This window comes from Schistocerca cancellata, chromosome 7 (assembly GCF_023864275.1).
Source record: "Schistocerca cancellata isolate TAMUIC-IGC-003103 chromosome 7, iqSchCanc2.1, whole genome shotgun sequence".
Classification (NCBI taxonomy): Eukaryota; Metazoa; Arthropoda; class Insecta; order Orthoptera; family Acrididae; genus Schistocerca; species Schistocerca cancellata.
In genome coordinates, this window is record NC_064632.1 from 492396658 (window position 1) to 492418144 (window position 21487).

The 21487-nt window shown below is 42.9% G+C and overlaps 1 protein-coding gene across 1 annotated transcript in view; it reads left to right on the forward strand.

Moving 5' to 3' along the window:
• LOC126092448 (uncharacterized) overlaps positions 1-21487 on the forward strand; it is a 642436-nt gene that overhangs the window by 597785 nt on the left and 23164 nt on the right. The window contains exon 5 of the mRNA XM_049908050.1: positions 12647-12845. Coding sequence (XP_049764007.1) covers positions 12647-12845 — 199 coding nt within the window. The remainder of the gene's footprint in view (positions 1-12646; positions 12846-21487) is intronic.

Here is a 21487-nt window from a genome sequence, read left to right on the forward strand (position 1 = left end):
CAGACTAAAGATTTCACTTATAAGAGGAACTACAATTGATTCCTTTATTCTGAACACTCACACCAACGTAGGAATTGTGAGCAGCTTGCAGGTCCTCCTTTGAGACGTTTCCGTTTGTTTTCTTCTTGAGATATCTCGCGGTACTCTGGATATCGTATGATACGTCTTATACTAACTACGTCTCATCATAGCTGAAGCAATATCCAAAATCACGGAAATGTGAGAACTGCATCATGTCATCCCACAGATTACAATGGTTATTAAACCTCGTCGTTTGGAAAGATGTTCGTTACTGAAATTCTATAGCTCAATTTTTGTAATTGGCATTGAACCCAGTTTTGTTATTTGACTATCCGTTGTAACACGTCCTCTCATATTATTATGTTTTGCTATAGTTATTGTTAGAAAAATCTTTATTCAGTCGGTCGTCGAAATTTTGAAATAAAAGTTATTGTGGACGTCGCGTAATAAATATTTCGCGTGAAGCGCTGTTGCGACACACGCAAAGATCAATTGTGGAAACTAAGCCACTGAATATTACAAATAATGTTATTAAAGAAAACGGCCGACTGACTACATCAAATAAGAGGGCACGCACAACCGTGAATGAGTGGCAAAAAAAAAAAAAAAAAAGCGTTAATACTGTGTAGGAAATGAGTCTTAAATATAGTTACGCTTGTACACACTCAAATGTTTGCGAACATACGAACGGGATAGAGGCACGTACATTTTGAGGGCAATCATCCCCCGTGGCCTGGATAAAACGAATTACAGTTAAATGCATTTATTCATTTTAGAATGTAAATGCGTGGACTTCGAAATTAAATGAAAAGAAAGACTGCAGGTTCTGAATGTCGCGGCAAATACATTGAAATTGACGGTAGCGGCCACGAAAGGAAAAAGAGGAACACATTCACGTACCTCTATTGTTGAGGAGCGTCGCCTTGAAGATCGTCGCCTCCATCTAAATTCTCTGCATAAAATTAAAATAGTAGTAATAATTTTCCAGAATTTCAGGAGCTGGGACCCATGGTATCAAAAAAGACGAAATCACTCTGCTGCATAATCACTTTCTTTATTTAACCCAATTTTATCAGTAAGAAATGGCATAACACGTCTTAACACTAGGACAGGATAACAGCTTAAGGAAACTTATTCTAAAACCAATAAATGAAGAGCGTAAAGCTTCTTTTGTTCAGAAATCTCTGGTAGTTGAAATAGTGTCTATATATTCATAAAAAAAGTTTATATAATTCCTTTATAGCCACCATTACAATTGTATGACGATGTCTGTGTTTCGGTACATTGTTCACTGCTGTTCAGATGTTGCTGACTGCTGATTCCCGATCTAGTTGACCGCTATTTGCCGAGACGGTAAACTCCATTATCCTCCTTTAGGCCTTTACGGGGTAGAAGTGAGACAATGTTGAACGTTCTTATCTTTTGACACTTTGTGGCCTCTTCCTGTGTGAACCGGAGCAGTTCAGAAAACTGTTTGGTAAAAATTTCGCAGCATGCTGTTTTCACCAGGTGGGGAAGGGTGGCGAAGGCTATCAGAAACGATACCGTACTGAATGATATAATTTCCTGAACCATTATTCATGCCGAGAACCGTTCAAAGAGAACTGTTCAACGACCTACACCAACTAACAGTGATGGTGTTTGGTGGCAAAATATTCTAACAATCTTAAAAATATTCATCACAGGGCGCGGGAATGGAACGGAAGAAGCGTCGAGATCGGACTTACAGACAGCACGTTACATCGTAAAGCAATCACGTCAGTTGTCAGCTGCAGAAGTATGGCGAAGTGCTCGTTCTAAGCGAGACTGGCGTGTCAGAGGAAATACCCGCTTATTCCGAGTAAGAGCTCTACTTCTTTGTTTTAAGACGTATATGATGTTAACACCTCCTATCTCCAATATACTTTTTCGATTCTCGCTGACACCACCAAGTTAATAGTTTAATGTGTTAAGACAAACACACACACACACACACACACACAAGTCTTTTTTTTATTCTGTCTATCCATAGCTCAAAAATGAGAAAGCTTTTTCATGGATTGCGACAGACGCATTTTAATCATCATAAAGCCAACTGGGGCTATTCAGAAAGCAAGTTCCGATCGGGCAAGAAATGGAAACCACAGAGAAAACCAGATGAAGCTTTACACAGATATGTTGGGCAATGTCTAGTACACTCAACGATTTCACAACATTACCCTTTTCAGTTCTATGTGCACAGTGAGCATGTAAACATACCTACGTAAATAGTGTCTCCCGCAAAGTATGAGTGGCTTGTGAGAGATTTCGCCTGATTTCAAGCAACCCATATAACACAACTGCCATGCCTGTCGTTCTTCATAACAATTCTCAGCTGCACCCTGCAGGGTGATGAAGATGCTTCTGCAGCGTTTTCGGTGGAAAGTATTTGACCACTCACAATACAACCAATGATAGGCTACCCCTGAATTTCATCTGGGCTCACATGACTCGCTGGCTAAGGGGACAACATTGCAGTACAGAAAGCGAGCTGTCGACCAGCGTAGAGAATTGTTGGAAAGGACAGGCGATTGATACTGGAAATCGGGTACAATCCTACGACACATGTCTAAATCGCAGCAGCGACTGTGAGGAGAAATAGCTGGAATTAGAGCTAACTGCTGTAAATAAAGCACTTTTGATTTTCACAGTAGTTTCCATTCCACAACCTATAGAACCCTACCTTCAGAACAGGGCGTGTCAGGAGGAAAGGTACATGCTTTGACGGGTGATACTACGGGTGATTCTGAACTAAAAACTTCTAATAAACATATGCCCTTTTCTTAACTATCTCCGGGTAAACCAATGAAAACAGCTAGAAACGGGAAAGGTGCAGGTGACGGTACATTAAGATACTGTTATGTTATGGTTTGTTTAATTGAGTACGTTTCGTCACAGAAGATATTCAAACAGTCCACCGTCAACTTCAATGCATGTTAGTGGTTTTGTAGACAGGTGTTGTGTCGCCGATCGGAGCTCAGTTTTGCATTCCTCTACGTGGGCACAAGCATATAAAATACGAGGTTCCTCTCTTGTGTCTACTCTGCACTTGTAGGCGTCTCTTTTCAGCCACCCTCGCAAACAGTAATCCACTGGGGTGTGATCGGGTGACCTCGGTGGCCAAGCAGTGAATCCATGGCGACCGATCCAACTACCAGGATACGTTGATATACTGTGTCACTCGCCGTACGGAATGTGTAAGAGCTCCGTTGACTGAGAAATGTTGTTTAAAATTCGTTTCCATGGTAGCTTCCACATTTACATTTGCCCATCCATGAGAGTTGCTCGTGTTGTTGACTCCGTTGCGGGTAAATGTTGACTCTTCAGTGAACAGAGTACGAGGAATTCATCTCTCTTTGGCAATGATCCTTTGACAGAATTCTTGCCGGGCGGCGGCATCTCCTTCACGCAGATGTTGTACACCATGCCGATGAAAGGGGTTACAGACCGTGCTCGTGTGCTATGCGTATCACTCGCAATTGTTCTACAGCTAGTAGTAGGGTTACGTTCCACCACTTGAAGAATATTCTCAACGTCATTAAGAGTTTGTTGTACGGGACGTTCAGAGACAACATTTACTTTGGCAAGTGTACCACGCTCACACAATCCGGAAAACACCCTGCTAAACACTATGCTCTCTGGCTCTCTGTGATTCGGAAATTGTTGTTGGTATTCTCGCACAGCAGCTCTGGAATTCCCATTGGACAAACCATAGAAAAACACCATGTCAGCACACTCTGTATGCGTGAAGATCGGTGGCATTTTCACTACACCAAACTGTATTCGTTATTCACGAACAACACTGTAGTATCTTGCACAATGACAAGTATTGTCGGACTGTGGCTTCAGGTAATCAACTGCACCATGCGCAAATGAACTGCGTACTGACACGGTTAGTAAGGACGACGCTAAACGTTTCCCGTTCCTAGTTGTTTTCATTGGTTTACCCGGAAACGGTTAAGTTCTTTTCAAATGGTTCAAATGGCTCTGAGCACTATGGGACTTAACTTCTGAGGTCATCAGTCCCCTAGAACTTAGAACTACTTAAACCTAACTAACCTAAGAACATCACACACATCCATGCCCGAGGCAGGATTCGAACCTGCGACCGTAGCGGTCACGCATTTCCAGACAGCAGCGCCTAGAACCGCTCGGCCACCCCGGCCGGCTTAATGTTTTTTTTTTTTGTTCAGAATCACCACTAGTATCACCCCTCAAAGCACATACCACCAAAAACATGGAAGAACTCGCGGGCAAATTTTTACTTATGCTCACACAGACTTCAAGTAGAAATAAAAACAAAACAATAACTTCACAAGTGTACAATTCTCTCATATTTTATGATAAAAATGATTACATATAATTTATAAATAATTTACTTGCTATGGTACTCCTGAAAACATTGAGGTTCTTAAAGCTCATCATTGCAGTCATTGTACCACCATCTGCTGTATTTTCTTATCCGCTTGTAAGCCTCTTTCTTCTCGTTGTCAGAGCAAACTTTACAGTAGCACGTGGCACCTTTTTTGGCAGGGCGTGGCACCTTTTCTGGAAATTGAAGCCGAAATTCCTGTCCAGGTTTCTATATAGTGGTTGGTGTTGGTTCTAATGATCGAATGTCTTGTTCTGCAGCTACCATACCACGCCAACATTTTTTTTAATAAATTTCAATAGGGATATCATTGGACCAACTAAAACCATTCACAGCAAATATTAGGAAAACGTGAAAGAAAAGGTATGTCCACTACTTAATTGGTTTGCTTGCGAATAGGTAGAAGCTGGAACGCTAATTGACACGGTTTACAACATTCTTGTTTATGTTATAACCTATCATTGTTCCAGTAAAATATCCTTTTGGACTTACAGATATGTCTGTGGTGGTTGCCTGATGTGTTGTGGAGAGGAAATATAATCACGTGCTATTTTTTCCATTTGAGCGCTAGAATAGGACTCACCCTCCCACCCCCCACCCCCCCTGCCTTCCACCCAAAAAAAGAGAAAAATCATTTTGCTTCAGATTATGTGTTTTTAAACTTGTTAGTAGGCCCTTTCTGTTCTTCACATCAGTTCCGACGGCTACTACCCGATGTTCCTACAACATATTCAGTAAGAGCACACTTGCAAATCGGCTCGTCCTGCATCTAATAGACAAAGTACGTACTACTACGGATACCCTACAGCTAGAAGTGGTGTATCATGCAGGAAAACACATCTGAGCTTATGGAAAAGCTGTGCACGTGCGGGATACGAGAACACACGGCGGATACATTCGCGTCGGTACAGCGTACGGGCGTAGTGCTAAATGTGTTAACTTTACTGTGTCAGGACTTCCCTGGGCACTTGTACCTGAGCGCGTAGGTGAACCTGCCTCACGGAGAGGCGCCATATGGACCATTGCCATTGTTTCGCACGAGACCATTACCCACCGAAGTTTTCTCCTTTCTCACATTCTCCCTTCACTCAGTGGGTGAGCGGTGCGGAGCTTATCGACATCCTCAGGTTAAAGCCTCGTTAAATGAACCGCCACAAAGGGTTTCGAGAGAATAATGCTACCTTTCTTTAAAAAAATCAAATTCAGGCTCGCCGAGTATCTCTCCTATGCTAGAGTACAGGCCACACAGATTCGTCATGGTAACAACAGCGTGACGCTAAATTAAATGTCACTTGTCAACCCTAGTTTATAAAGGCTGGAAAGGCTGGGGCACTACTTATGAAATCGTCGCACGAATGTCTTGTATCTGATTATTTTCATAGATGTACTGCGCTTTTCCAGATCTCCTCCAACAGGACCATCATTCACTTCGCCTTCTACTACAGTTTTCACTTGTCACTCCGAATTCACATCCGTTCTTAACGTCACCCCTAACTAGCTAAACGATGTGACGTGCACCACTCGTTCACTGGTAAACTTTTAATCAGACTCTATCGCTTTCTTCCATGGTGCCTGTCGTTATGCTTACTGGCGAACTGACCTACCTGCATCTCTATAAATTATTCTATCCCCGAAAGCGTGTGAGGTGGTCGAAAACATACTTCTTGCTCGCGACTTCGGATACACAGTGTCTCTCAGATTCTTCGCATCAGATGTCTAGGGATCACGTCATGGGGATCACCTTATTTGCACGGTTTAAAAATGTCCTATTCATTCGGAACTTTCATTTTTTCCTGTTACATTGTGCTTTCAATTGATCCATTTTCTTTGCAATACTTTTCTTTTATCTCCTGTTGTCAGCTCCGACTGACGAATGTAAGCACTGTGAACAACTCTTTGCAACCAACCAGCCCTCGCTGATTGGAAACCACGAGGCTGCCGTAGACTGAGAAAGCATTCACCATTCTAATTCTGCTCTGTTCTTTGTTATGACGACAAGCATACTGTTCCGGTTCAGCCTTGAGAGGAGTACTGTATTGCCTTTGTCTGGTGGCGATCTATGCCGATCTGGAGACTCTACATTGGTGAAACAATTTGTTGTGATGAAGTTCAGGTAAAGTGATTACGCTAGTCCGTCACTGCTTGGTCACGGTTACACCGCGGTTAGGGAGGCAGCATTAGTCTTTCGCATGGTAGAAATGGAAATCCGTAGGTCGCTCGTACTTGATAGCACGGAAGCTGATTTTACCGACGTATATTATACTTCCAATTCGTCATACCATAGATCCATAGTTGTCACGCTCTCCTAATTTGTGAAACTTTTATTAATGTGTTCAAAGTCGTGGACCCGAAACGTAATGTAAAGATTACTTGTCGTGAAATTAATATTTTACCTGCTGCTTTGACTACCTTTTAAATTATTTACCTGTATTTAGTAACAATATACATGGTGTCTCCTAAAAGTCATAAGGCGCATTGTTTCTAATATTTTGGCAGATATCTGCAGTTTCGTTTCTGTAGCGTGTAGGTGCTGTCAGCCCAAACAAATAGGGCTCGTCACGTCTTTCGTCCGACGTCCAGCATCGACGGAAAGCGCCGGTTTACTTCCAGTTAGAAACAAAATTAGTTTTAAATCGCAATTTTACGGGCCCATTTGACAGGGCAGTAACATATCAGTGTAGTCCAATATTTGTTTTACCAATATGTATTAACAGGGATAGTAAAACACGAAGGATAACCATGACTCCAACAGCGGTAGCACCGCCCTGGCTCACGCTGATTACCACCGCAACGCAGCAGCGCTGCGAAGTTCGCTTGTGGAGTACTAGGTTATCGATCAGACGAATATCCCACTTGAATAATTTGTAATCGCTCTGTCGTGGCTCGCACTAGCGGCTTCTGGGACAGTTTAATAGAGGAAGCTATTGAAATGAAATTTACCGCAAACACCTTGAATAGAGACGGTGGCTTACAGCTCAGCGCTGCGTAGGATCCAGCGATCGCGCGGTTGAAAAGGGCACTTTGAACGCTGACTCGAAACGTGCCCGTATATGCCAATGTCACGGGCACCAGTGACGTCACAGCTGGCAGCTAGCGTATATAACAGCGCACCAACAGCCCACTGGCAGTCATACCACTTGACAATGCCCAAGGAGTGCTTGGCCGAAAGCTCGTGTAGTTTTAAGCAATTGACGCGGTTGGAAACCCAAGAACATTTTACTCAATGTTATCGCCGCGAGACTCTGCATTCATACATCACGATATATGATGATATGCAAGGTGTAGACACATGGCTGACGACATATGGAGGTTTTGATCTGGCCGTGAGCCGTGCACGGGTAGCCAAATGATAAGGCGACCGCTCGCGATAAGCAGGAAATTCCAGTTCGAGTCCCGCTCCGGCACAAATTTTCACTGTCGTCATTCCATTACACAGCTGATGGTAGTTCATATTAGCAGTCGCGAACACATTTAATGTAATAAATTGCACATTTCTCGTGAAACAACAGAGGAAACGAGTCTGAGGACCCATTGGAGAGAGAGATATATATGAAGAGCTTATTTCAATAGTGGTACAAGTCCATTTTTGTTCTTATGGGGATACAGGGTCCTAAAGTTAAATGAGGACTGAAAAATCTGCAGTTGAGATAACAGAAATATTCAAGCATATGGCTCCTTGCTAGGTTGGCTCTGAGCACTATGGGACTTAACATCTATGGTCATCAGTCCCCTAGAACTTAGAACTACTTATACATAACTAACCTAAGGACAGCACACAACACCCAGACATCACGAGGCAGAGAATATCCCTGACCCCGCCGGGAATCGAACCCGGGAACCCGGGCGTGGGAAGCGAGAACGCTACCGCATGACCACGAGATGCGGGCGCTCCTTGCTAGAGACGAACCTTTCTTTCTGTTTGTTTGGATAATTAATTTCATAAGCACTATGGGCAGAAAAGTGGAGGTAATGGACTTGTACCATTACTGAAATAAGCCCTTCATATATATCGCACTGAACACATAATTACTTGTTACAGAGTCACAGTATAGAGCAACGCTGTGTGATCGCCATCACGTTGTTAATCGCGGAATTCTATCACAGTCCATAAATATTATGGAATACTGGGACTGAAATGTCGAGTTGCAGTCACAAAATGTTAGCAATAAGTAACTTATCTTTCGATGCTCTCAGGTTTCAGATGCAGAATACCTCCGTTGATGAGCGCTGTTTCGACAGTTGCTGATTGCTAAATATTGTGCGCAATGATCTCTCACATTACTATGATAGTCCATGAAAAAGGTATTCACGAGCTATGTATTGGTGTTGAGGTTTTAATTATTGTTTGTACCTAAAATCATTAATTTCAAAACTGAAGGAACATCCTCACTGGTCAGCTGGACACTACAAGCAGAAAGCTGACACTTATTCAGTTTTGGATTACTGTCTTGATGAATCATTAGTCACTCCACAGTATTCAAATACCGGCTATGCAAGCTCACTCTGTCAGCTGCACTGAATTATGAAAAGGTAGCTGTGTGTACATCGTGAGGCAGCACAGCTCATGGCGCGCAAATCACCCTGGCTATATAAATCCCGTCTTTAAAAATATCAAGAATTCCAAGAAACTTTACGTATAAAGTCAACTTTTGCTACACTTTTTCTCTTTGACAACCCCTCAAAATAACGTACTGAAAATAGTTTGTCACGCACTACGTATTCGTTGTTCATGCAGTAAGACTTCATCATCAGGTATGATGTTTTAATTTGACTCTATTGGCAACACGTTTTGTAGATAGTTTCGCATATACTGTCGAGTCTACCTACAAAACGATATAAGTGCACGGCTCATAGTTCAGGAGATATGATGCCATAAGCATTCGTACATAAAAACCTACCTTTTTGCTTAAAACGGATCTCAAATTGGACAGACTACGCTTATCCAGTGTTTCATAATAAGAGTACTTTGCGATATCCAACCAATTTCAAAATTGCTACGTTATGAAAAAGGTAGAGCTACTCGCCATGCAGCAGAAATGCTCAGTCGCAGATAGACACAACAAAAAGAGTGTCGGAAAGTGAGCTTTCGGCCAACAAGACAGAGGCTGTGGTCATGTGTGTGCAAGTTGCGTTTGCGTGAGAATGTGAGTGTATATTGTCTGTTTTCGACAAAGGTCTTGTTAGCCGAAAGCTCACTTTCCGACACTCTTTTTGTTGTGCCTGTCTGCGACTCAGCATCTCCGCTTAATGGTGGGCAGCAACTATCCTTTTCATAATATTGTTACAGACCATCCTGGATTTTGCATTGTTTAAATTTTAAAGTTAAGTTTTAAACGTTTCCACACATTTTGAGTTTGACTTCATCAGTGTGTGGGTAGATAAAACTAACGTAATTAGTAAATTACGAGAAATCAGGACTTTAGCCAGCTAGAGGCATTGAAATAAATTAATGGTGAAAGTTGAGAATTGTTGCCTGACCGGGCATCTAACATGGAAGCTCTGTTTCTCTACAATGGTTGCCTTAACTTCCTCAGCCATCTGTACATTGTTCCCGTCCAACCCAAATTCTGAACCTCAACGTATCACGCGTAGGTGCCGCCCCTGGCATTAGCCCCAATGCTCATAGCATTCGTTAAGTTCTGCAGGGATTCGGGAGATACGGTGCATCCGCACTGAAAGCACCCAGAGCCGTTCAGACACATCTTTGTCACCATGACAGTGATTAACCTGAATATTACATAAATATTGTTTTTCTTCCTGTTTCATTCCTTTTTTCTTCTTCCCGGAACCTCTTCACTCTTTGGCTGTGTTCCTGTTTGCTTTTCTCTGTCCATATTTTGCCCGTGTTCTTCCTTTCTTCTACTTCAAATTTCGTGTTCATAATTTCGTTTCGGCGTATGTCTCTCACATATATCATTTCAATACTGATCTCTACTTGTTTCAGATCTACTTCTACTTCTTCAAAGCAGCTGGTGTTTTCAATTCAACTATTTCCTACACCAAAAATCCTGTTTGTGAGTCTGTTGTTGTTCATTCTATATACGTGGCCGTAGAAGGGGCTATTCGTCAGTGTCTGTTCACTATGTCTTTAACATTTGTGATCTCCAACAGAGATCATCACCACAACCACCTTCAACTTGAAAAAATAATATATATTTGGACTTAGCATTTGCTACAGAGCACTGGGTCTAATGGATGGGGACGCTACTTGCGCGTGATAGGCTGTGGTTGACAATTTGTATTGGAGAGAAGTGTGTCCGGATGGCCGAGACGGTTAAGGCAATCATTTAGAGAAATGGAGCATCGGACTTTGAGCCCTGGCCCAGCATAAATTCTCAACCTTAACCATCGTTTCATTTCAATAACCACAGGTGGCTGAAGTCTTGATTTCTCGTAATGTAGTTACTTTATGGCCACTGTACCACCAGTGGTGTCTGATCTGTTGGACATGTCCGACAGAACAGACAACACATATCAATACAACATAATTAGGTTCTGTTTCTTCAGGTATACAGGCTTTACTTGCCTAACGTCAAATATTTAATACATTAAATCATTTATAACGTAATGAGATGCTTGAGGCTATTTCAAGAACTTGTGTTCGAGTCTCTAAAGAACTGAGGGTGGTTATGTTACACTGCTGGCCATTAATATTGCTACACCACGAAGATGACGTGCTACAGACGCGAAATTTAACCGACAGGAAGAAGATGCTGTGATATCCAAATGATTAGCTGTTCAGAGCATGCACACAACGTTGGCGACGGTGGCGACACCTACAACGTGCTGAGATGAGGAAAGTTTCCAACTGATTTCTCATACACAAACAGCAGTTGACCGGCGTTGACTGGTAAAATGTTGTTGTGATGCCTCGTGTAAGGAGGAGAAATGCGTACCATCACGTTTCCGACTTTGATGATTGTAGCCTATCGCAATTGCGGTTTATCGTACCGCGACATTGCTGCTCGGCGTAGTCAACGACGAACCTGGGTGCACGAATGGCAGAGCGTCATTTTTTCGGATGAATCCAGGTTATGTTTACAGCATCATGATGCTCGCATCCGTGTTTGGCGTCATCGCGGTGAACGCACATTGGAAGCGTGTATTCGTCATCGCCATACTGGTGTATCACCCAGCGTGATGTTATGGGGTGCCATTAGTTACACGTCTCGGTCACCTCTTGTTCGCATTGACGGCACTTTGAACAGTGGACGTTACATTTCAGATGTGTTACGACCCGTGGCTCTACCCTTCATTCGATCCATGCGAAACCCTACATTTCAGCAGGATAATGCACGACCGCAAGTTGCAGGTCCTGTACAGGCCTTTCTTGATTCGGAAATGTTCGACTGCTGCCCTGGCCAGCACATTCTCCGGATCTCTCAACAATTGAAAACGTCTGGTCAATGGTTGCCGAGCAAGTGGCTCGTCACAATACGCCAGTCACTACTCTTGATGAACTGTGGTATCGTGTTGAAGCTGCATGGGCAGCTGTACCTGTACACTCCATCCAAGCTCAGTTTGAGTCAATGCCGAAGCGTATCAAGGCCGTTGTTACGGACAGAGGTAATCACATAAGCTTTTTCATGATCTATGCACCCAAATTGCGTGAAAATGTAATCACATGTCAGTTCTGGTATAATATATTTGTCCAATGAATACCTGTTCAACATCTGCATTTCTTCTTGGTGTAGCAGTTTTAATGGCTCTGAGCACTATGGGACTTAACATCTGTGGTCATCAGTGCCCTAGAACTTAGAACTACTTAAACCTAACTAACCTAAGGACATCACACACATCCATGCCCGAGGCAGGATTCGAACCTGCGACCGTAGCAGCCCCGCGGTTCCGGACTGCACGCAGTTTTAATGGCCAGTAGTGTATGTGTGTCATACTATTTAGTGATGTTCGAATGATATAATTAACTTTATTGACGGTAATGAGCCAGATGTGCTCTTAATTCAACTCTATCCACCCCTTTCTTCCGTAGAGGCGCGCTTCATGAATCTTGAGATTTCACAGCCGTCACATTTGACAGACTTTGCAGCAGAGTAATTTGTTTCAGCTTACTGTGTCCGGCGTTATGTAATGTTTCTCCGGTAATTGTAAAGCACATTGCCATTTAGATATCTGTGTTTCACGAACCACACTGGGCGCTCTCTGACGAAAATGTTATGTAATCCCTGTCGATCTACACGTGCCTGACATTAATGCGTGACACCCTGATGTGTGCAGATCCCTGGGAGCCACTACCAGCAGACGGAGCACCGGGACCCGGACAGCGAGCACCTGTCGTGGTCGACGTCGAGGCTCAAGATGCACCTGACGGACGCCCACGTGGGCACCATGACGCTCACCTGCGTGGCCGCAGTGCCGGGCTTCGCCGGCGAGCCCATGATCGACTTCATCGACCAGAGGGAGCACTCTGCCACAGGTACCATTAAGCGTAAAACACGTTTACATTCACCAACAGAACCATTTCTAATCGTACATATACACAACATATACAGGGTGAGTCACCTAACGTTACCGCTGGATATATTTCGTAAACCACATCAAATACTGACGAACCGATTCCACAGCCCGAACGTGAGGAGAAGGGCTAGTGTAATTGGTTAATACAAACCATAAAAAAATGCACGGAAGTATGTTTTTTAACACAAACCTACGTTTTTTTTTAAATGGAACGCCGTTAGTTTTGTTAGCACATCTGAACATATAGACAAATACGTAATCAGTGCCGTTTGTTGCATTGTAAAATGTTAATTACATCCGGAGATATTGTAACCTAAAGTTGACGCTTGAGTACCACTCCTCCGCTGTTCGATCGTGTGTATCGGAGAGCACCGTATTACGTAGGGATCCAAAGGGAACGGTGATGGACCTTAGGTACAGAAGAGACTGGAAGAGCACATTACGTCCACATGCTAACACCTTCTATTGGTCTTTTTCACTGACGCACATGTACATTACCATGAGGGGTGAGCTACACGTACACACGTGGTTTCCGTTTTCAATTACGAAGTGGAATAGAGTGTGTCCCGACATGTCAGGCCAATAGATGTTCAATGTGGTGGCCATCATTTGCTGCAAACAATTGCAATCTCTGGCGTAATGAATGTCGTACACGCCGCAGTACATCTTGTGTAATGTCGCCCCCGGCTGCCACAATACGTTGTTTCATATCCTCTGGGGTTGTAGGCACATCACGGTACACATTCTCCTTTAACGTACCCCACAGAAAGAAGTCCAGAGGTGTAAGATCAGGAGAACGGGCTGGCCAATTTATGCGTCCTCCACGTCCTATGAAACGCCCGTCGAACATCCTGTCAAGGATCAGCCTAGTGTTAATTGCGGAATGTGCAGGTGCACCATCATGCTGATACCACAGACGTCGACGAGTTTCCAGTGGGACATTTTCGAGCAACGTTGGCAGATAATTCTGTAGAAACGCGATGTATGTTGCAGCATTTTGTGCCCCTACAATGAAGTGAGGACCAATAAGATGGTCGCCAATGATTCCGCACCATACATTTACAGTCCACGGTCGCTGTCGCTCTACCTGGCTGAGCCAGCGAGGATTGTCCACGGACCAGTAATGCATTACACCAGATGTACTGCGGCGTGTACGACATTCATTACGCCAGAGATTCCAATTATGTACAGCAAATGATGGCCACCACATTGAACATCTATTGCCCTGACTTGTCGGGACACACTCTATTCTACTCCGTAACTGAAAAAGGAAACCACGTGTGTACGTGTACCTCACCCCTCATGGTAATGTACATGTGCGTCAGTGAAAAAGACCAATAAAAAGGTGTTAGCATGTGGACGTAATGTGCTGGTCCAGTCTCTTCTGCACCTAAGGTCCATCACCGTTCCCTTTGGATCCCTACGTAATTCGGTGCTCTACGATACACACGATCGAACAGCGGAGGAGTGGTACTCAAGCATCAACTTTTCGTTACAATATCTCCGGATGTAAGTAATATTTTACAATGCAACAAACGGCACTGATTACGTATTTGTTTATATGTTCAGATGTGCTAACAAAACTAACGGCGTTCCATTTAAGAAAACGTAGGTTTGTGTTAAAAAACATACTTCCGTGCATTTTTATATGGTTTGTATTAACCAATTACACTAGCCCCTCTCCTCACGTTCGGTCTGTGGAATCGGTTCTTCAGTATTTGATGTGGTTTACGAAATATATCCAGCGGTAACGTTAGGTGACTCACCCTGTATGCACTGAAATGCCAAAGAACCGATACAGTCACGCGTACAGAGATACGTAAACAGGCAGAATACGGCTCTCGGTTCGGCAACGCCTTTGTAAGTCAAGTGTGTGGCGCAGTTGTTAGATCGGCTACTGCTGCTTCAAATGGTTGAAATGGCTCTGAGCACTATGGAACTTAGCTTCTGAGGTCATCAGTCCCCCAGAACTTAGAACTACTACTAGTAACTAGTAACTAACCTAAGGACATCACACACATCAATGCCCGAGGCAGGATTCGAACCTGCGACCGTAGCAGTCGCGCGGTTACACACTGTAGCGCCTAGAAGCACTCGGCCACTCCGGCCGGCACTGCTGCATCAGTGACAGGTTATCAATATTTAAGTGAGTTTGAACGTAGCGTTATAGTCGGCGCACAACCGATGAGACACAACATCTCCGAGACAGCGATGAAGTGGGGATTTTCTCGTACGACCATTTCACGGGTGTACCGCGAATACCAGGAATCTCGTAAAACATGAGATCTCCGACATAGCTACGGCCGGATAAGGGTCCTGCAAGAACGGGGCCAACGACGACTGAAGAGAATTGTTCAACGCCACAAAAGTGAAACCATACCGCAAATTGCGGCAGATTTCAAAGCTGGGCCATCAACAACTGTCAGCGTGCAAACCATTCAACGTAGCATCATCGATACGGCCTTTCGGAGACAAAGGCCCACTCGTGTACCCTTAATGAGTGCACGACATAAACCTTTCTTGCCTCCTCTGGGCCCGTCAACACCGACATTGCACTGTTGATGATTGGGAACATGTCGACTGGTTGGACGAGTCTCGTTTCAAATTATATCGAGCAGATGGATGTGTACGGGAACGGAAACAACTTCATGACTCCGTGGACCCTACATGTCAGCAGGGGACTTATCAAACTGGTGGAGGCTTTGTAATGTTGTGGAGTGTGTGTAGCTGGAGTGATATGGGACCTGTGATACGTCTAGATACGACTCTGACAGGTCACACGTACGTAAGCATCCTGTGTAATCTCCTGCATCCATTTATGTCCATTGTGCATTCCGACGGACATAGACAATTCCAGCAGGACAACGCGACACCACACACATCCAGAATTGCTTCAGAGTGGCTCCTGGAACACTCTTCTGAGTTTAAACACTTCGCTGGCCACGAAATTTCCCCGACATGAACATAATTGAGCATATCTGGGATGCCTTCCTACGTGGTGTTCAGAAGAGATATCCAACCCCCCCTTAGTCTCACGGATTTATGGAATCCCTGCAGGATTCATAGTGTCAGTTCCGTCCATCACTGCTTCAGACGTTAATCGAGTCCATGCCACGTTGTGTTTTTCGCCCTTCTGTGTACTCGCGGTGCTCCTACACGATATTAGGCAGGTGACCAGTTTATTTGGCTATTCAGTGTAATTACACTGTCTTGCTCTGTATAACTGAAGAAATTCTAGAAGGAAGGTGTTGACAAGTGCCAGTATCACAGATCATGATTTTCATAACTCAGATTTATTATTGGTCTCGAGTGAATTAATTTAAAAAAGTCCAGTTTTGTTTCAAAGCTGTAGACAACAGTAAACCAACTAATAAGCAAATACTCTAAAAAAAAGGAAAAAAAAATGTTATCATAGCAAGGTTTAATCGAACCTCGAACGCACTAGAACCTACCTGATTGTATCTGCTGAGAGAGTTACCCGCACAACTATCAGCAAATTTTGCATGCCATTTCACATTAAAAATAGTGGTTTGGTAAAATCTTGAGTCATCTACACTTTTTAGCACCTCCCCACTTTTTAGCACATCTGTCATTTGGTTTGAGTTTTAAAGAACTTTGTCCTCTGTTAATTTTACTGCGACTTATGTCAATCATTAGAACAAAACATACTGTTATTCTGTCTTCACCTAGATTTCAAGATCCCTCATTGACCTAAGACTTTTCCATGGCCCACAATAACAAAATGCAACCTGTTGTGCTCACAATTTGTTCTCTCTGTGGCGGTGTTTTCGTGACATGCAGCGGCCAAACTGTACTGTTTACACGAAGTCTTCCAAATCACTGTATCATTATGTGACGTAGGATGTAAATTTTGCCATGTTTGGGTGAGTTGCTCTTGTAACCGACGCAATGAGGTACCTTCTGGTATATTTGATGTTTGATTAGACCGTGGTATGGTTGCATTATATAATTATCGTTAGGTATTTGGTGATTAGTTACTGTTCTGTAGTCGACAAATCTGCGGATGGTTCATACAGAACCGAAACTGGTCACTTTAAGAAATTAATTCTACGAGGACGCATAATAAATCTGTTACAAAACCACTGATTGCTGATTTTATCTCCCAAGACATTATCTAAATTTATGATATGTTTGATAAGTCATATTGGTAATTTAGTAACAGGAATCATCTACAGAACAGTAGAACAGTTGGTACACGCCGCGAAGGGGGTAGATCAATTTAGGGTCCAGAAAACGTAGGATCCTGGGAAAGACATATAAGATAGATGAAAATATCAGCTGTGTTATTAGGCCGCGTCATATCCGTCTTCAAAGTTTTTCACTGTTAGACATTTATGACCCTAAGCTGGGATATTCGTCGGGATTCTACTGATGTCAGAACTGGCGGAATACTATCAAAAGACAGTGTCGCGCTCACTTATAGGATATTTTCTCTCGCATTTTCGGAGAAGAAATTACCGCGTAACAATTATCAAGCTGTTATTGGTGGTTCGTCGTCATTGGTAAACACTGTAACAGATGCCGGCAAGAGGAATAAAAAATGTTATTGTTCTCGTATCTCTTCGGTTGTTTCCTAGTAGCTGTTTACGTTCGCCGCTTGCCATGGTTAGATATTTACTTCCGCAATAGCGTGTAGCCATAAATACAGAAGCCTGTAGCCGTCGTTTCAATTGAAACTGTGTTTATTCTTAGGAATTTAGACGGCTTCATCGACCTTCTTTGCATAAATATTACTTTCTCTGCGTAGCACACTTATCTTCTCAAAATCCATTACCTGGTAACATTCCTGTTGGCGTTCCGTCACCACCGATTTTACCTTTTATGTATGCGTGGCGCTCGTATTCCTTTAGGCGTTCTTTTACTGGCCTTCTGGTTTCACCGATATAAACTTTCTCACGGCCACACGTCACTTCATGTACTTCTGCAGTGCGGAGGCTGACACGGACGTTCGCTGTGGGTAGGAATAAGGCTTCTGCCTTGTGTTGCCCACCAACAGCAGTAAGAAATTTTCATCCAGTAACCCTATTGCTCTGTAAAAGCGGGCGAAATGTCCATTTACGACTTAACGAGACACTGTTCTTTGACGGTGAGCAATCACCCAGTTAACCTCTGGAATCCTGAACTAAAACCCAAAAGAGATATGGAAGCGTCACGCGTTGCAGAACTTTGAATTGCCTAAAGATCACAATTTTATCATCAGTGATAAGGGCTACGAAAGCCCACAGACTTACGAAGTAGATAAACTGAAGGAATATGAATCTACATTTACAACTTGGAGGAGTGCGTGGTAAGCACTGTGCTGTCCTACAATATATTTATTCACAACCAGTTTCTATCATTGATCATCTTCACTACGAAAATATATTGCGACAACTTCACACGTCATGCATGCTATTTAACCAGAAAAGGTGCCATAGCGGACTTGCAAATAACAGGAAAGATACTTCATGGCATAATACCGGCTTAAGCAAACAGAAAACATTGAAAAATGAAACCATGCGGCAGCAATAAGTGCCCAGCACCATTACTCAGGCCCAGCAACATCCAACAGGTTGGCAGTCGTTTGTTAATCTACTGGATGTAGCTGTACCTGACCAATGAATCCGGGCACTATCACATGGTTTCATGTTTCCTGTTTGCTTAAGCCGTTATTACTGGGTGAAGTATCTTTTTCTGACGTTTGCAAGTCAGCTGTGGCATCTTTTCTGGTTAAATAGCATATATGACATGTGAAGTTGTCACAATATTTTTTCACTGTGAATACGATCAATGATCGAAAACAGTTCTTAATAATAAATATGTTGTAAGGCAGCACAGTGTTTACCATGCATTTCTCCACGTATTTCGATGCTGCTGACAGCCGCCTGGAAAAATATGTTGATATATTCATAACATTTTACCATGTTTTTATGAAGTCGTTTTTTTTCTGTCTGTTTGGTGGGAAATTTTCAACTGATTTTAAACTAACTTTTGGATTAGTTTGAGACCTAAAATTATAAACATAGCTCAGAATTGAATGACTATGCACCAGTAACTCGCTTTCATCTGGGTTTGCTCAGTAGTGGTGGGAGCGGGGGTGCAGAAGTTTGGTAATGCCTGACATCTATAATGAGCTGCATGACTGACATATTGTGCAGATTGTGTGGGAATGCATTACAGTGGGCACAGATGTGGATGGGCATGGGCGTGCAGAGAGAATGGGGCAGAACAGGTGGATAGTGAGAGATGAGAGGAGAAGGACAGGAGAAGGATGATGATGATGATCTGATATTTGGTTTGTGGGGCTTTGGTTTGTAGCGCCCGTACAAATTCCCAACCCTTGCTCAGTCCAGTCTCGCCACTTTCATGAATGATGATGAAATGATGAGGACAACACAAACAACCAGTCATCTCGAGGCAGGTGAAAATCCCTGACCCCGAATGGAATAGAACCCGAGACCCCGTGATCGGGAAGCGAGAACGCGACCGCGAGACCACGAGCTGCGGACGAGAAGGAGACGATGGGCATAGGGAGGAGATGAGCACGGCAGGCAGAGGAGGAAATGGACAGAGGGATCTGGAGGCAATGGACAGAGATAGGTGGGAGGATCTAAATAGTATAGGCCTATAATAACAATGTCTTAAACGGTTAGTGTCTTTAAAGCAGGCTGCAAGATGAGTATCAACAATAGACACGTAATAGCAGAGAAGTATGATAGAACCACCTAAAGTGATGCTATAGGAATTCGGAAATGAGTCGTTGGAAGTAGTAGGTAAGATTTTCTGTGTACATAACTCACACGAACTGTACTCAGAGAAGTACTTTGTGGATGTTAGGTACCTATACAAACTGATCATTATTATGTTTAGTGAAATACCTTTTGTCAACACCTATTAATTATATTTTTTCGGAAACGGCACTTCGTTTTCACCACCCCTTCCTCTTCCTTTAAAGTAATATGAGTTGCTGCAGCATCCCCATCGATTACCCCCCCCCCCCCACTATCCACCTCTCCGCTCCTAGCTCACATTCTGAGTCCTGACGCGTAAGCGTAAAAAATTATGACAGCAAAGCTTAGCAGCTACGGGGAGTTTAACTTCTTAATATCGTCAACTGTTTGAATAACATGCTGTCTGTTTGTATTGAAGTATTGTGTTTCACTGTTCAATTTTTTTAATAAGTTAATGTGAATATTGCAACTCTTTAAGTCCATATTCTTAGACAAAATGATGGTATACTATATAGCTCATTACTTCAGTATTCAATGTAATCTTGTAGCAGCAGTATTAGTTTACCCCAAGTTAACATCCAGAGGAAGTAATACATATAAAATATATTGTGTATTTCGAGTAATTTGACGACTCTTCCGCAAATTGAGTACAACTGTCGAAGGATTTCCACTACCAGAAATCAAGTTTTACTAGGTTACTTAAACTAAATTTAAAAGAGCGGCGTAGTTGTTTGCTTAGCGTGCTGTTAATTGCATCAAGAGTAACTCTAGCATGAGATGGTGCAGAGCTGTGTGTACGTTGATGAGGATACTACATGCAAACAGTGCTGGAATGGGCTTCTAGAGGGGTAGAGGATTAGCTCTGATAAATGCCGCAGGAGGAAATCCCGGGAGATTAATGGGACGACCTAGAGCTACCTGTGGGACGATGGTTGTCCCTCTGGTGCGAGAACAAGTAGGTTGGTCTTTATGTGGATTTACAGTTAAGGATTAGTTCTTTGAGCATCGTGGCAGCTAACTGAATACTGCCTACTATTATAAATGTAGAGGCTATCACATCTCATCGCAAAGAAAATCAACGTACGTCTGCGATTTTTTGCGATTCTGTCTTATCTAAACCTTTAATTGCCCAAGTGATCCCATCAGGGAGTTAGTACATCGTATGTGTACCAATGTGAAACTGGCACCAGACTCTTCAGTTTTCCCTTTGTGTTCAGAACTATTCGTTGATACCTACAGATTGTTAGTGCATTGGAGAGCCTTCCAAACAAAAGTTGTTTTTCATAGGAAAACACAGTAAGAGCAACGCAACAGTAAGTGTGGAGCTTATGTTTTATTGCTACTCACCTGTTGTGCTTGGTAAATCTTTGAGCACTACATTGTCAGAGCCTTTTTTCTACATTTATATGTGTGCAGTACATATGTTTTATTGCCATACACCTGTTGTTGTGCTCGGTAAATCTTTGAGCACTACATTCTCGGAGCCTTTGTTCTATATTTATATGTGTTTAATACGAGAACGAATGAGAGAGAGAGAGAGAGAGAGAGAGAGAGAGAGAGAGAGAGATAATAGGATGTGGAATGACTTTCGATACTTGTACAAATAACAAGCTGTGTTTACAGTTGCTTGCAACAGAACTTTTATGGTTGAATCAGAAGCCCCTTTCTTATTTGTTGAAAGTACATGTAATACGTATTACTTTGGAGGTCTGATTTATAATTTTACAAATGTCTACATTACAAAATGAATTACGTCCGTATTACTGTTAATCACACTCTTTCGTTTTGGTGATTGCGGCTCTACTCCGTAGCATGGACTTCACGAGACACCAAAAGAATACGACAGTCTTATTGATCCATGGTTGATTGT